A 14,092-nucleotide genomic window follows, 5' to 3' on the forward strand; every position below is an offset into this window, starting at 1 on the left:
CCAACTGCATATGCTCCTGACACGAACTCCGTAAATACAGGCACCAAACTCCTTAGCCAATCGTATTATCGTGAAGGCAAGATCAATATTTAGAAAGCATTCCCAATAACCCCAATTCTATGCCCACTTACCCAAAAGACTCATCACCACAAGGCCGGCAACCAGACCAGTGCCGGCAAGAATGGCTGTGAGCAGGTTGGCGTCAGCGAGCTCAGCCTTGTGGCCATGCCCCCCTGACATCCAATCTGCAGCCCACATCTCTACAAGTCCAACCCACATGAGGATACCTGCGGAGACGGCGTCGAGGGTACCGATTGCGATAAGAGTAGACTTGTCGTTACCATTGAATTGTTGTAAGACACCAATACCAATGGCCATACCGATAGGAGTAATGAAGGCGAAAAGAGAGGCAAGGCCGAGCTTCTTCTTCATGGTTAAACCAACAGGGGTCGGTTCCTCGTTTGGGATCGTCTCAGTGGAAGCAGGGGCCTTGTCTGAATCTTGAGCGGAGGAAGTGTCCTGGGAGACGCGAGCCACGGGTGGGGCGTGACTATCGTTCGAAGTACCGATGGTGGCGATTCGGCTTCCAAGAGCGATACCTTCAAACATCTGATGGAAAAGAATGACGACGAATAAGGTTAGGAAGTATTCGTCACCTGCTACAACGAGCGTTAAGCCGATCACTAGCAGTGACGTTAGCCAACTACACATTGGATGATAGAGGGAACACTTACGAAGAGAGTGGAAGAGGATACCCATCTCCATAACCAGAACACTGACAACCTCAGTAGACAACCAGGCGCTCTTCCTTTCGGCATCGGAGAGATTGGCTGAAGCCCTTGTCTTTGCGAGAACAATGCGGTTGCCGATGTACTCAACAAGGAAAGAAAGGAAGATGCCAGCCATGACAAGAGCGGATGTCGTAGCTTCGTAGCCCAGCTCTCCAATACACTGGTTGCCGAACATGAGAAATGCGTGGGTGTACAGCTAGAGACATTAGTTAGCAATCGTTCGTTAGGGTAGATGATCTCACATACGTGAACAAAGGCGGTAGAGATTATAATACCAGTTCCAAATTGCTTTAATACAATGAGGACAATGTTGAGTTTGCTGGGCATCATCTTGTGCAGCAGGATGGGGCCAAAGACACCCAGAGCACCTGTGGCTAGGATAACGAAGAGCAGACCAACACGGAGACCAACGTCATAGTCTCTCCTCCGAGGCTGGCATGCAGAAGAGGAAGAACCAGACTCGGACTCGCTGGATTCAGAATCGCTATGACCTGTGCAGTGTCTACATCGATGCATTAGCGAGTGTTGATGGTGTACACGCGGAAGTGAAGGAAGCGACTTACTCAACACCGGCATGGAAATGGCAGTGCTCGTTCTCAGCTTCTTTGGTGTTTCCAGCCGCGGCTGCAGATCCGGTGCCACTTGCTTCCTCATGATCGTGGTCCTCTTCTGACTCAGCACCTTCAGCTTGAACAGAAACATCTGCACCGTCAGAGTCCACACAGAACCTAGGTCACAAGAGTTAGTACCTAGGAGCCAATGGCGGGGCACAATTAGTAGCTTACATATCAGAGCCATGGGAATGGCAGTCGGTGTATTGCGAAGGGACGTCTGTGGTTGCAGTGACCTTGACATCTACCAAGTACTCGGTCTCACCAGCGAAACAATATCTGAAGGGGTGTCAGTCAACCGCATCGACCTGTGAGAGGTACTTGCTAACAGTTCAGAGGCATGCAGGTGGCAACCTGTAATGGCAGTTACCTCAGGGTTGGCTGCTGTGGTCGAGGGAGCCTGGGTAGCTCTAGGGGCGATATGGACATTGCTGGCAGCAGCGGAGGCCGCAGAGAAGACAAGGCCCCATCCAGCGAGTGACAAAGCGGAGGTGTGCATCTTGAGATTGGCCAGTAGGCGCGAGACGGACGGGTAACGGCACGAGATCGACTGTTGAGTGTTGACTACGGCACAGGAGAGCCGAGAGACTGCGTCGAAATTTATGCTTAAATCGCTGGCTTGCGTCTCTTGAAGCCGATGAACCGGGAAGAGAGAGAGAGGGGGTGTTTCGAGTTAGGAGGTGGAACTTGAAACTGTCCAAAAGGTTGTTTGAGGAGGAAGACTTTTAAGATACTGGGTAGCAGTGAAGGAAGTTAATATATATCAATGTGAACCTTTGATAAAAGCGCACAGAACAGAGAGGGAGAGCAAAAGTTAATGTCTCAGCCTCTTACTCAGAGAAGAGTCGAGTCGTCTCCTCCATCCGCCATCGAGAAGCCAATAATCGCAGCCATGATAGAGGAAATAGTGGATTTGGCTGAGAGAACCTTGAGGACCTTGATGACCTTGATGGCCTCGAGGTGTCTGTGGTCTGTGTCTGTCTGTGTCCACTATGAATCGGTAAATTACCATTTTGGGCCTCTAGTGAGAACCCGGATGGTCAATGTCGAGCGTCTAATCCTTGTCGCCAAGCCATGGAATATTCAAGCACAACTTGCTCTTATTGACCAAGGACAATGCCATGGTTTTTTACAGCGGAGTTTCCATCGTATTCACCTGTAAAAAATTAGCTTCCACTTGCAGATTTAGGTTGCGGCTCTTTGCTGTATAAGAAAACGAAAAAATACCCACTTGGCAGAAGTTAAAAACAAGGTTAAAAATGACTCTATTTTCCAGCTTCCATACGGAGAAGAAGCATTGTGTGTTGTGTGCCTGTGTGCTTGGCCCAATATGAGCACTGCGAATACAATCTCATTGTTTTCACTCAACTCATGCCTTGGAAGTGAATCCTCATGCAAGAACTAGTGATTCGCCAGCGCACATCACATCACAAGTAGTTCTTCTCAATAGTCGCTCGCCACAAAACGAGAAATGATCACGTATGGTTCGATAGGCAGTGATTCCCAAGCCCCCACGACCCAAGATCCACACCCTTGTCATATTCGTGATAAGAAGTCTCAAAAAGCAATGACACGGGCCGGCTGACGCTAGTCAAATGAGATCTCGACAATATCCCAGTAGAGTTGTGGGCGTGGCTGACTGAAAGTTTTCCTGGCGACTGAACTTTTGATAGCGCACCTCTGATTGGTTATCGCGATGTGAAGATCGATAGTCTCAAGATATGTCTCGGATTATAATTCCTGGTCTCGAGACATTCGAGTCCGCCGTGCCTTTCTTGAGATGAGGCTGACTTCTTCTGGCATGATGGCAGCTCTTCAGCTTAGCCATGTCAAGGGTTCCTGAGCTAGCTGCTGTTGAATCATTGACGCTGATCTTGAAAGGAGACTATTTGATGATAAGAATCGTGGGATGTGAAGAAACGGAAGTGTATGAGGGCGCCTCTGCCTTTCCAATAGAGGTTTAATCACGGGCTGGTGCTGTGTGCTTTTGTTTCAAATTGGCCAATCATGAATCACTCAGCCTGAATGAATTGTTGTGCATTGTATACGTGCATTTATGCAGACATTATGCAACACCCGATTTATGCAGGTTTCGCGTTACCACTTTGATTGAGAACCCACAAAAACGCGTCTCCCGGCCAATGCGCGAGCTAGTGACGCGACAAGTACAACGTCTCTCAGGCACTTTTACTACGACGAGACCCTTACGTTGATTGACTTTGTATCAGGAGTTCACAAGACAATCAACTTATTATGGCTTCACGACCAGAACTAAAGGTACTTCCAGAAATTTGATTACCACAGAATACACCCAACTAATTCTATATCACCAGCTCGACGACGAGGGCGGCTTCATTCGTTTCTACAAATCATTGCCAGCCGTTAACCAAGACACAATCCGTATCTTTGACCGAGGAGATTGGTATACTTCACATGGTCGAGATGCCACGTATATCGCCAAAACTGTGTGTTTCTTCAGCAATCCAAGTCTGAGCACCGCTAACACTATTTTACAGGTCTACAAGACAACTTCAGTTGTCCGACAACTCGGCCGAAATGATAACTCAGGACTACCCTCGGTCACCATGACCATGACCGTATTCCGACAATTCCTTCGAGAAGCCCTGCTCAAATTGGGAAAGCGAATAGAGATCTGGCAAAGCCCTTCTGGTCGCATGAATTGGCAGTGTGTCAAGCAGGCTTCGCCAGGCAACCTACAAGATGTTGAGGATGACCTTGGAGGCCAGATTGAGTCTGCGCCTATGATTCTCGCCGTCAAAATCTCCACAAAGGCATCCGAAGCTCGAAATGTTGGTGTTTGCTTCGCCGATGCCAGCGTCCGCGAGCTTGGTGTAAGCGAATTTCTCGACAACGACCTCTACTCCAACTTTGAAGCACTCCTTATCCAGCTCGGCGTCCGTGAGTGCTTGATCCAGATCGACAAGGGGGAAAAGGAGAAGGACCCCGAACTGTCCAAGCTGAAGAAGATTATTGATAACTGCGGTGTTGCTATCGCAGAGAGACCAGCCGGCGACTTTGGTACTAGGGATATTGAACAAGACCTGGCACGTCTGCTCAAGGACGAGCGATCGGCTTCTCTTCTACCACAGACTGATCTCAAGCTTGCCATGGGATCTGCTGCATCTCTGATCAAATACCTTGGCGTTCTGCAGGATCCTTCCAACTTTGGCCAGTATCAGCTATATCAGCACGACCTGGCACATTTCATGAAGCTAGATGCTGCTGCTCTAAAGGCCCTTAACCTCATGCCAGGTCCTCGAGATGGATCCAAAACAATGAGCATTTTTGGTGTACTCAACCACTGCAAGACACCAGTTGGTAGTCGACTCTTGGCACAGTGGTTGAAGCAGCCTTTGATGAGCAAGACGGAGATTGAGAAGCGTCAACAGTTGGTAGAAGCTTTCTATGTTGACACTGAACTCCGACAGACACTCCAGGAGGAACACCTTCGATCCATTCCTGACCTCTACAGACTTTCAAAGCGCTTCCAGCGAGGAAAGGCTAACCTGGAGGACGTCGTCCGCGCGTACCAGGTTGTCATCCGTCTACCTGGCTTTATTGGCACATTTGAAGGTGTCATGGATGAGAATTATAAAGACCCCCTCGACGAGACATACACTATCAAGCTTCGTGACCTATCTGATAGCTTGGGCAAGTTGCAGGACATGGTGGAGCAAACCGTTGATCTCGACGCTCTTGATCGACATGAGTACATCATTAAAGCCGATTTTGATAAAAGCTTGCGCATCATCCGAAAGAAACTTGACCAGCTTGACAAGGATATTCGTGCCGAGTTCACGGCTTCGGCTAAAGACCTAGGCCAAGATCCCGACAAGAAGATCTTCCTTGAGACCAGCCACAAGGTACACGGAGTTTGCATGCGTCTCACACGACAAGAGGCTGGCTGCATTCGAAACAACTCCAAGTATCAAGAGTGCTCGACACAAAAGAACGGTGTTTATTTCACGACCAAAAAGCTGCAGGCTTATCGTCGCGAGTATGATCAGCTGTCCCAGAACTATAACAGAACACAAAGCAGCCTTGTCCACGAAGTTGTCCAAGTTGCTTCCTCCTACTGCCCTGTTCTAGAGCGCCTAGCTGGTGTTCTTGCCCACCTTGACGTAATCGTTTCCTTTTCCCACGCCTCAGTCCATGCCCCTGAGTCGTATGTCCGGCCCAAGATCCACGCTCGTGGCGAGGGCCAGACGATACTTCGCGAAGCCCGTCATCCTTGTATGGAACTTCAGGACGATGTTCAGTTCATCACGAACGACATTGAGCTTACTCGTGACAAGTCTTCTTTCCTCATCATTACCGGCCCCAATATGGGCGGTAAGTCAACCTATATCCGACAAACGGGTGTCATTGCACTTATGGCACAGGTTGGGTGTTTCGTACCTTGTGCAGAGGCCGAGTTGACCATTTATGACTCCATATTGGCACGTGTAGGTGCTAGCGATTCGCAACTCAAGGGTGTCTCGACCTTCATGGCCGAGATGCTTGAAACTGCCAACATCCTCAAGTCAGCTACGGCAGAGTCCTTGATCATTATTGACGAGCTTGGACGTGGCACATCGACATATGACGGATTCGGTCTTGCATGGGCTATCTCAGAGCACATTGTCAAGGAGATCGGCTGCTCTGCCATGTTTGCCACTCACTTCCACGAACTCACAGCTCTCGCCGACCAGTATCCGCAAGTACAGAACCTCCATGTCACGGCGCACATCGGCGGCACTAGCTCAGCAGCGGCTTCGGATACGGATGCGGATGCGAAGCGCGAAGTGACGTTGCTGTACAAGGTAGCACCAGGTGTGTGCGACCAGAGTTTCGGCATCCACGTCGCCGAGCTGGTTCGCTTCCCGGACAAGGTTGTCCGTATGGCCAAACGCAAGGCAGATGAGCTCGAGGACTTTACCACCAAGCATGAGGATTTAGCACTGCAGTACAGCAAGCAAGACGTTGAGACGGGGAGTGCCATGCTCAAGCGAGTCTTGGTGGAGTGGAAGGACAAGGTCAAGGCAGGGAATATGAGCCGCGAAGAGCAAGTCGCTGCTTTGAAAGAGCTTGTTGGGGCAAATGCTGAGCTGCAGGCAAACCCTTTCTTTCAGTCAGTCAAGGCTCTGTAGCTGTAATAGCAGTCATCTTGGTTAAAGCGATGTAGCACGGCGATGGGTCGGTTCGGCAATGGGGCGTTCAGGAAGTCGGAATTAATCATGGGAATACTACGAGACCGTTTGACCTAGTCAGGAAACTGGCCTAGTCGGAGAACATAGTCGCCAACAGTTGGTTGTCTGGCGAATCACACGCTATGATTGAGTTGGCCAATACTTGTAGTGGTGATAGATAAAGGCTAGTCATTTTTCCAACTTACACTCTCGTGCTGGCCTATTTTCTGGTGTGTTGGTGACAGTATCAGAAGTGACCTGTGTATGAGTGCCTGCGGCTGACCAGTCGATATTTCAACAGAGGCAAAGATGTTTTTGCTTTATCGGCGTGACTCACCCTATTGGTCAAAGAACTTACACCGACGTTCTCTTCATTTTACCCAAATCACAACTTCAACCTTTCACCGACCGCAATCATGTCACCCATAACAATCCGCCCAGCAACGCCCGAAGATATCCCCCAAATGCTCGCCGTCTTCTTCTCGGCATTCTCTTCCTCGCCTCTAAACCAGCGTTGCTTCTCCCCGTCATCTCCTGATGCCCAAGCCTTCCAAACTTCATTTCTCCGAACCAACATCGACGACAAGGACGACAATTTCATGCTCGTCGCAGAGGACGATTCTCAAATCCTCGGCTGGGCGCGCTGGGTTCGTAGAGAAACCCCACCATTGTCAGGGAAGCAGATCGACCCTTCTACGTTTCCTGCTTCAGGGGACCAGGCGACCGCGGCGGATTTCTTTCAGAGGAATGCTGATGAGACTTTCAAACACGTCGCTGGTGAGAGGCATTGGTTCCTAAGCACGATCGCCACAGCAAAAGAGGCTCAGCGACGGGGCGTAGGATCTGTGCTCATGAGATTTGGTGTTGAGAGAGCCGACCAAGAAGGTTGGATGTCTTATTTGAATAGCTCTGGCGAAGGAAGGGGCCTGTATGAGAAGTTCGGATTCAGGGTCATTGGGACCAGTGAGTTCCCTGAGCTGGGCATGACGCAGTATCATATGAAGAGAGAAGCAGTTCAGAATTGAGTGTTTGATGGGAACTATTTTGAACGATTCGTATTGCGTAACTATGGAAATTCGTAAAGAGATGAGAAGAAATAGGAAAGCCATAACATCTTGTTAACATGACAACCGTCCGTCCAGCAACGCCCACCGTCTTATTTTTGTTGAATTTATTTCATCTATTCGTTTCCGTCTAGAACTCTTTGGTACCGTGAAGGGATATCCAGCGATGGGCCGCATCCGTTTCTCCTTGACCTGTAAAGTGTTTCTATAACCATCTATCGAGAGACGAGGCCGTCGGCAACCTTCTTCCAAAGGCCATTGCGCTTCCAGGTCCAGTTCTTAAGGAAGGGAGGGTCCATGCCTGTCTCGAAAGCCTCGTTGCGGGCCTGGATCTGTGCATTGAGGAGAGCCTGGCGGGCCGAGGCGCCCCGGTTATGGAGTTGAGGCATGCGGTCAATAGCGTCGATAGCCAAACTGAAACGATCGGTCTGATTGCGAATAGCAAGCTCGAGGGGTGTATCGATGTTGCCCTTCTCCTTGTAACCGCGAACGTGGAGGTTACGGCTACCGGGACGCTTGTATGTCAGGCGGTGCACCATCCAGGGGTAACTGTGGAAGTTGAAGATGACAGGAGTGTCATCAGTGAAGAGGCTGGTCCACTCAGTGTCGGGAAGACCGTGGGGGTGGTCGCTGGGGTGGATCAGCTTAAAGAGATCGACAACGTTGACGCATCGAATCTTGAGCTCAGGGAAGTGCTCAAGCAGTAGATCAATGGCAGCCAAAGACTCGTGGGTGCTGATATCACCGCAAGAGGCCATGACCAGGTCGGGGTCCTGTCCAGCATCGGTGGAGAACTGAGGCCAGATACCGATACCTTTGGTGCAATGCTCAATGGCAGCGTCCATGGAGAGGTACTGAAGATGCTCCTGCTTATCAGAGACAACAACGTTAACGTAGTTAACTGATCGGAGACAGTGGTCCATGACTGTGACAAGTTAGTCAAATTCAGACTAAGATCGCGAGTTGAACATACCAGAAAGCAGGCAGTTGCCATCAGGAGGTAGGTAGATGCGGACAACTTCGGGGCTCTTGTTGGCGACAACGTCGAGGAAACCGGGATCTTGGTGAGTGAAACCGTTGTGGTCTTGACGCCAGACAACTGCAGTCAAGAGAATGTTGAGGGAGGCAACCTTGGCTCGCCACTCAACCTCGAGACACTTCTCGATCCACTTGCAGTGCTATAGGGATAGTCAGTAAGAGTAACCTTGGGACAGAGCGTGTTACGTACCTGGTTGACCATAGAGTCAATAACGTGAATGAAAGGCTCGTAACTGTTGAGAAGACCGTGGCGACCACTAAGGAGGTAACCCTCAAGCCAACCTTCACAGTTATGCTCAGAAAGCATCTCAACGACACGGCCGGCCTTGGCAAGGTTACCACCGTTGGCATCTTCCTCAAAGTACTCGCCCATCCAGACCTTCTTCCCGGCAGCGTAGACACCGCCAAGCTTGTTAGACTCAGTCTCATCAGGACCAAAGAGACGGAAGTTTGTCTGGTTCTCAGCAATGACATCCTTGAGGAAGACAGCCATGTTGGTCATGCTGGCGTTCATGACGTTTCCGGGGCTGTCAACCTTGATGGCATAGTCTTTGAAGTTGGGCATCCTCAACGGCTTCCTAAGCGCACCACCGTTGGCGACGGGGTTGGCGCTCATTCGTCGGTTACCTTCAGGAACAAGAGCACGGAGAGAAGCAATAGGCGCGCCAGACTCGTCGAATAGACGGTCGGGCTCGTAGCTTCGCATCCAATCCTCAAGGACCTTGAGGTGAGCAGGGTTTGTGGCGGGGTCTGCGATGGGGACCTGGTGAGCTCGCCAGTAACCCTCCAGATAGTTGTCGTCAACCTTGCGAGGGGCAGTCCAGCCCTTGGGACTTCGGAGAACGATCATGGGCCACAGAGGTCGCTTGGCCTCGCCGGACTCACGGGCCTCCTTCTGGATCTTTCGAATCTCGTCCACGCAGTGCTCGAGAGTAGCAGCCATAGCTTGGTGCATGGTCTCAACATCGTCACCCTCGACAAAGTATGGCTGCCAGCCATAACCGATAAAGAGACATTCGAGTTCTCGGTGTGAGATTCGAGCAAGGACTGTAGGGTTGTTGATCTTGTAACCGTTGAGATGAAGAACAGGGAGGACAGCACCGTCAACGATTGGGTTGAGGAACTTGTTGCTGTGCCAGGCGGTAGCCAGGGGACCAGTCTCAGCCTCACCATCACCAACCATAGTAAGAGCAATCAAGTCAGGATTATCGAAGACAACACCAAAAGCATGTGAGATGGAGTAACCCAGCTCACCGCCCTCATGGAGAGATCCTGGGGTTTCCGGAGTAGCATGAGAGCCAATTCCACCGGGGAAGGAAAAGCTCTTGAAGAACTTTTGCATACCCTCAGCATCTTGAGTCTTGTCAGGATACACTTCGGTGTAGACGCCCTCTAGATAAGACTGAGAAAGGACAGCGGGGGCACCGTGTCCGGGACCAGAGATGAAGAGAGCATCGAGATCGTGCTTCTTGATCAGACGGTTAAAGTGCATGTATGTGAAGATTTGGCCGGGGGCAGAGCCAAAGTGACCAAGCAATCGAAGCTTGAGGTGATCGGCCTTGAGGGGTTCTCGAAGAAGAGGGTTCTCCTTGAGGTAGATCATACCCAAGGAGAGGTAGCAGCTGGCCTTGAAGAAGTCATTGTACTGCTGGATCTCCTCCTTGGAGAGAGGCTCGCCCTTGACAGTTGAGCGGGCAATGCCAAAGGGCGAGATAGATTTGACTTCCTCAGTCATTGGGGTAGGGTAATTAGGATATATGTATATAAGTGATGAGGTTGTAAGAGTTGTAAGTGAGGTTGAACTCTTGGGATGAGAGATGAGAAGAAAAGAACAAAAGAGAGAACTCTATGCGCAGAGCTTCCAAGACTTCTTATATGAGAAAGCTGAAAGGGTTGCCAAGGAAAGAGGAGAAGAGAGGTAGGTATAGAGGATAACGGGGAGTGCGGTGAGAGAACGCCGAAGGGAAAGGAAAGGCTATGCTATTCCTACCTGCTACCTGCTACCTGCTACATGCTACGACATGTATGTACATACTATACCAGGCTTAGTTTGAAGTCTTCGCCGCAGATTGGGTAGGGTAACGTAAACCCATGGCCCATGGAGCTACTACGTATGGGTAGACGGCCGTTGACGAGATCAGCAGAGGTTACAGCAGGATGGTGATCCAATTGGAGTACGAGGGAGATGGGATAGGTTTTCTGCACGGCTGAGGGCGAGGGCAAGGGCGTGGGTGTAGATTACCACTGTCACGGATTGGATGGCACGTAGTACCGTAGGAGGTTGCTGGGCGGCTCAAAGTTCAGACACAAGATGGGTAATGAGATGAGCGATGGGCAAGATAGTGGCGTGCGTGGGGGACGTTCCCAATTGCCTAACCTACCCTGCCTATTCAGAAGAGGCATAAGGAGCGGAAGGGAGCAAGGAAGACGGACCGGGCAGGACAGGACAGGACAGACAGTGGAATGGGATGGGATGGGTAGCGAAGTGGTCTGCCTGGAGGACGTCGATATCTCATCCTCCGCCGGCGGCACAGAAGGGGAGATCGGTATAGGTACCCAAGTAAGGTTGGCTAGCATATTAGCTCTTGTTTCTTGTTGGCAGATATCAGCCAAGAACGAGTCAAAGGTGGATAGCTTTGGCACGTTCTGGAGCTTCGGATGGTGACGATGGATGTTGACGGTCGTTGCAAAAAGTGGTCTGATGTATCTTTGTATCTCGATATGTTTTTTTGCAGCCACCGAAACGGGAAGGGCATTGCTAGCGCCACCTCCCGCTGTAGCTATATTCCCCTTGTGTTACCGAACTCGTGCTGTGAGAGGCGCTGAGGATTGTAATCGTAATCACTACCAAAGTCAATCGCAGAGTCAAATTGCTCAAAGTGCTGATGGGCTTGATAGAGCCGACGAGCATAGCAGCACTGTATAGGCAGTATAGAATCGTTTCGTGACCGTTGATTCGCGGGGATAAATCGATAGCAGGCTCAGCTAGCAAACAAGCAGGTTGAAACAGGCAGCGCCCAGAAAGGCTCAGAATGTGGCATGTTAGCTAGTCGGGCCTTATTTCACATCGACAGTCGTTTTCTGACTATCAGTAGCACAATCAATAGGCAAGCTACTTGATTTTCCAGGTTACAGATGGCCACGCAGGACATGCTTGACATCTGATGGGCAGGGGAGGAAGCTGGAGAATGGGGAGCTTTGATTGGGGCCCCAGGGGGGAAGAGAAGAGAGTTGACAGGGGTGTAACAATTAATGGATCATGGCTAGGTAGTTATCCATGATGAGGAGGAGGATGATGTTGGGAGAGGAAGAATCAATCAGTGGGAGGACCCGGCCGCTGGTGGAGACCCGCTTACGGTTTAGACGGGTGCCGGTGCCGGAGGTACACGGGCTTAGTCAGTCTGTACTTGCTCATGCACCCGAGCCATAGGCTAAAGTCAAGTACCCATACCCATTTATCATGTATCGTCTGTGGCTGATCCAACTAACATCTGATGTTACAACACCTCAAGGACTGATATCATGATACTTTTACCCTAGCCTCAATTTTACGAGAATGTCCTTCTTTTAAATTATTCTCATGATGGCATCTCATATTGGGTCGGTAGCAGCTCACCCGACGTGTTTGGTGGCCTGAAATGCAACGCAAATTGGCCGTCTACCGGCCGATTGGGTTCCCATCCAAAGATTGGGGATTGTCAAGAGTCAGTTTGTGGCATGCTTTATGAGTTATGATAATTCCTGCGTATTGTTTTACTGGAAAGGAAATTTCTCCTGTGCTGTACTGTACTTTACAGTACTGTAGGGTTACGCTGTCGAACGCAAAGGGTGGACCTGTGACCTGTCCGAGATGCATACATACCTTGGGTCAGTGAGTCCCCAACTCCTGAGGTCATACACGAACCCTTTTGTCTCTCATGACTTGTTTGTTGTTGGACTCATCAACGATGATGGTCAATCATTTCTCCAAAACCCTCTCTTGGCCCTGAGCGTTCTGGGGAAGATATATCCACTTGCTTGTCTCACAAAGCGCTTCCTGCTCCCGTCTCGTCTCGTCTCCTCTCCTCTCCATGCACACACGCCCTTCAAGGATGGATGGTGGATGAATGGATGGATGCAAGCAAACTCATGGTGGACCTTTTGGTTTTGACTTTGACCTCTCTCTGTCTGTATCCTCCATTTTATCCGACGTGACCGCATGCACCGTCCGTACAGCAGACAGCTCAGAAGTTGATGCCAATCTAGACAGTCTAGTCCGTCTCATGCATGCACGACACCCGCTTTGCCCTGATCTGATATTACGTCTCCCCGCTAAAAAGCGATCCGCAAAGGATTCGAGTCTTACAGTATGTACCCATCAGTGGAAAGCTCGGCCAAATCCAAGAAGCTTGAGATTTCGATGACGATCAGTTGAGAACCAACATTTGCCATGAGGTACCAGTGTTGTGAACCGCTTTGAGTAGAGAGCTACCCCTCATCTCGTTCGTAGGATCACAAGCCGAAGTATCCTCCCTCTCCCGCCGGATCCGACTGTTAGTTCAGCCACACAGCATCAGAAGTACAAAAATATCAGGGGAATGGAGATCGTAACAATGGGCAACTTGGCAGCAATCCCATTCTGGCTGGTTTTCTTCCATCGCTTTGTTTTCGAAATGCTGCTTCGGGTAATCTAAGCGTGGTGTTGAGGATCTCTAAGAATATGTCGTCCAAGGGCTGATGCTATCATACAGACCCCGAAACGTCCTAGATGCCGATCTCGCTCAATTTTCGACAACAGACACACTCGTCAACTGTCAATTATTTGTGTCTGTCTGTCTGTGTTTTTTGCCAACTGCTCCAAAGATGTCACAACCAATTGGGTTTCCTCGACCCTTGCTCCCTGTCCCTGTCATACTTCCACATCGTGATGGGGGCTACACACTGTACATGGGGAAAGTTGAGCGACGAGCATTTTTGTCTAGTCCAGGTGGTTCCTTTGAATGAAGAAATGGTGTTTTTGCAGAGACAAAAGGTGTCTCTATAATTGCTGGCATCAGTCAGCAATGACCAAGAGAGGTTCAGGGTCCAGTCAATTTTATTGCATGTCGCGAGGCTCGAATCACATGCTTGATATCATATCAGATCATATCATGTCATGTCATGCTAGTATCGAGACCAGGTTCAATGTGCAATGAATGCAGTCGGGTGCATCATGACAGATAACTTATAACAATTCATTTACCCTATGCTCATCAGGGACCTTTACCAACGATTGATTATCCAGATCCGCGGAAAAAGCAAGGACATGTTACCAAAGATCTGAAGAACAATCCCCGACCCCCCGCATTCTCTGTCAACTATAAAAAGTTGTCTAAATGATATCCATGGTCCTGGTACTTAACGGCCCTTTTGAGGGTATC

The 14,092-nt window shown here is 50.0% G+C and overlaps 4 protein-coding genes across 4 annotated transcripts; 2 read left to right on the forward strand and 2 right to left on the reverse strand.

Annotated features, from left to right (window-relative positions):
* Nucleotides 1-117: 117 nt before the first annotated feature.
* FMAN_06003 (uncharacterized protein) lies at nt 118-1,901 on the reverse strand (the record flags this gene model as incomplete). The annotated part of the gene is made up of 6 exons (XM_041827270.1): nt 118-683; nt 735-987; nt 1,038-1,293; nt 1,355-1,519; nt 1,577-1,681; nt 1,732-1,901. 6 exons carry the CDS (start codon nt 1,899-1,901, stop codon nt 118-120), a joined length of 1,515 nt encoding a protein of 504 aa, XP_041678250.1.
* Nucleotides 1,902-3,655: 1,754 nt separating this feature from the next.
* FMAN_06002 (putative DNA mismatch repair protein MSH2) lies at nt 3,656-6,552 on the forward strand (the record flags this gene model as incomplete). Its single annotated transcript, XM_041827271.1, has 3 exons — nt 3,656-3,679; nt 3,736-3,867; nt 3,919-6,552. 3 exons carry the CDS (start codon nt 3,656-3,658, stop codon nt 6,550-6,552), a joined length of 2,790 nt encoding a protein of 929 aa, XP_041678251.1.
* Nucleotides 6,553-7,007: 455 nt separating this feature from the next.
* Nucleotides 7,008-7,616, forward strand: FMAN_06001 (uncharacterized protein; the record flags this gene model as incomplete). Its single annotated transcript, XM_041827272.1, has 1 exon — nt 7,008-7,616. One exon carries the CDS (start codon nt 7,008-7,010, stop codon nt 7,614-7,616), a length of 609 nt encoding a protein of 202 aa, XP_041678252.1.
* Nucleotides 7,617-7,870: 254 nt separating this feature from the next.
* On the reverse strand, nt 7,871-10,428 carry FMAN_06000 (putative xylulose-5-phosphate phosphoketolase; the record flags this gene model as incomplete). Its single annotated transcript, XM_041827273.1, has 3 exons — nt 7,871-8,580; nt 8,629-8,833; nt 8,884-10,428. 3 exons carry the CDS (start codon nt 10,426-10,428, stop codon nt 7,871-7,873), a joined length of 2,460 nt encoding a protein of 819 aa, XP_041678253.1.
* Nucleotides 10,429-14,092: the final 3,664 nt, after the last annotated feature.

The sequence above is a fragment of the Fusarium mangiferae genome (genome assembly GCF_900044065.1).
Source record: "Fusarium mangiferae strain MRC7560 genome assembly, contig: FMAN_scaffold002, whole genome shotgun sequence".
NCBI classification, from domain to species: domain Eukaryota; kingdom Fungi; phylum Ascomycota; class Sordariomycetes; order Hypocreales; family Nectriaceae; genus Fusarium; species Fusarium mangiferae.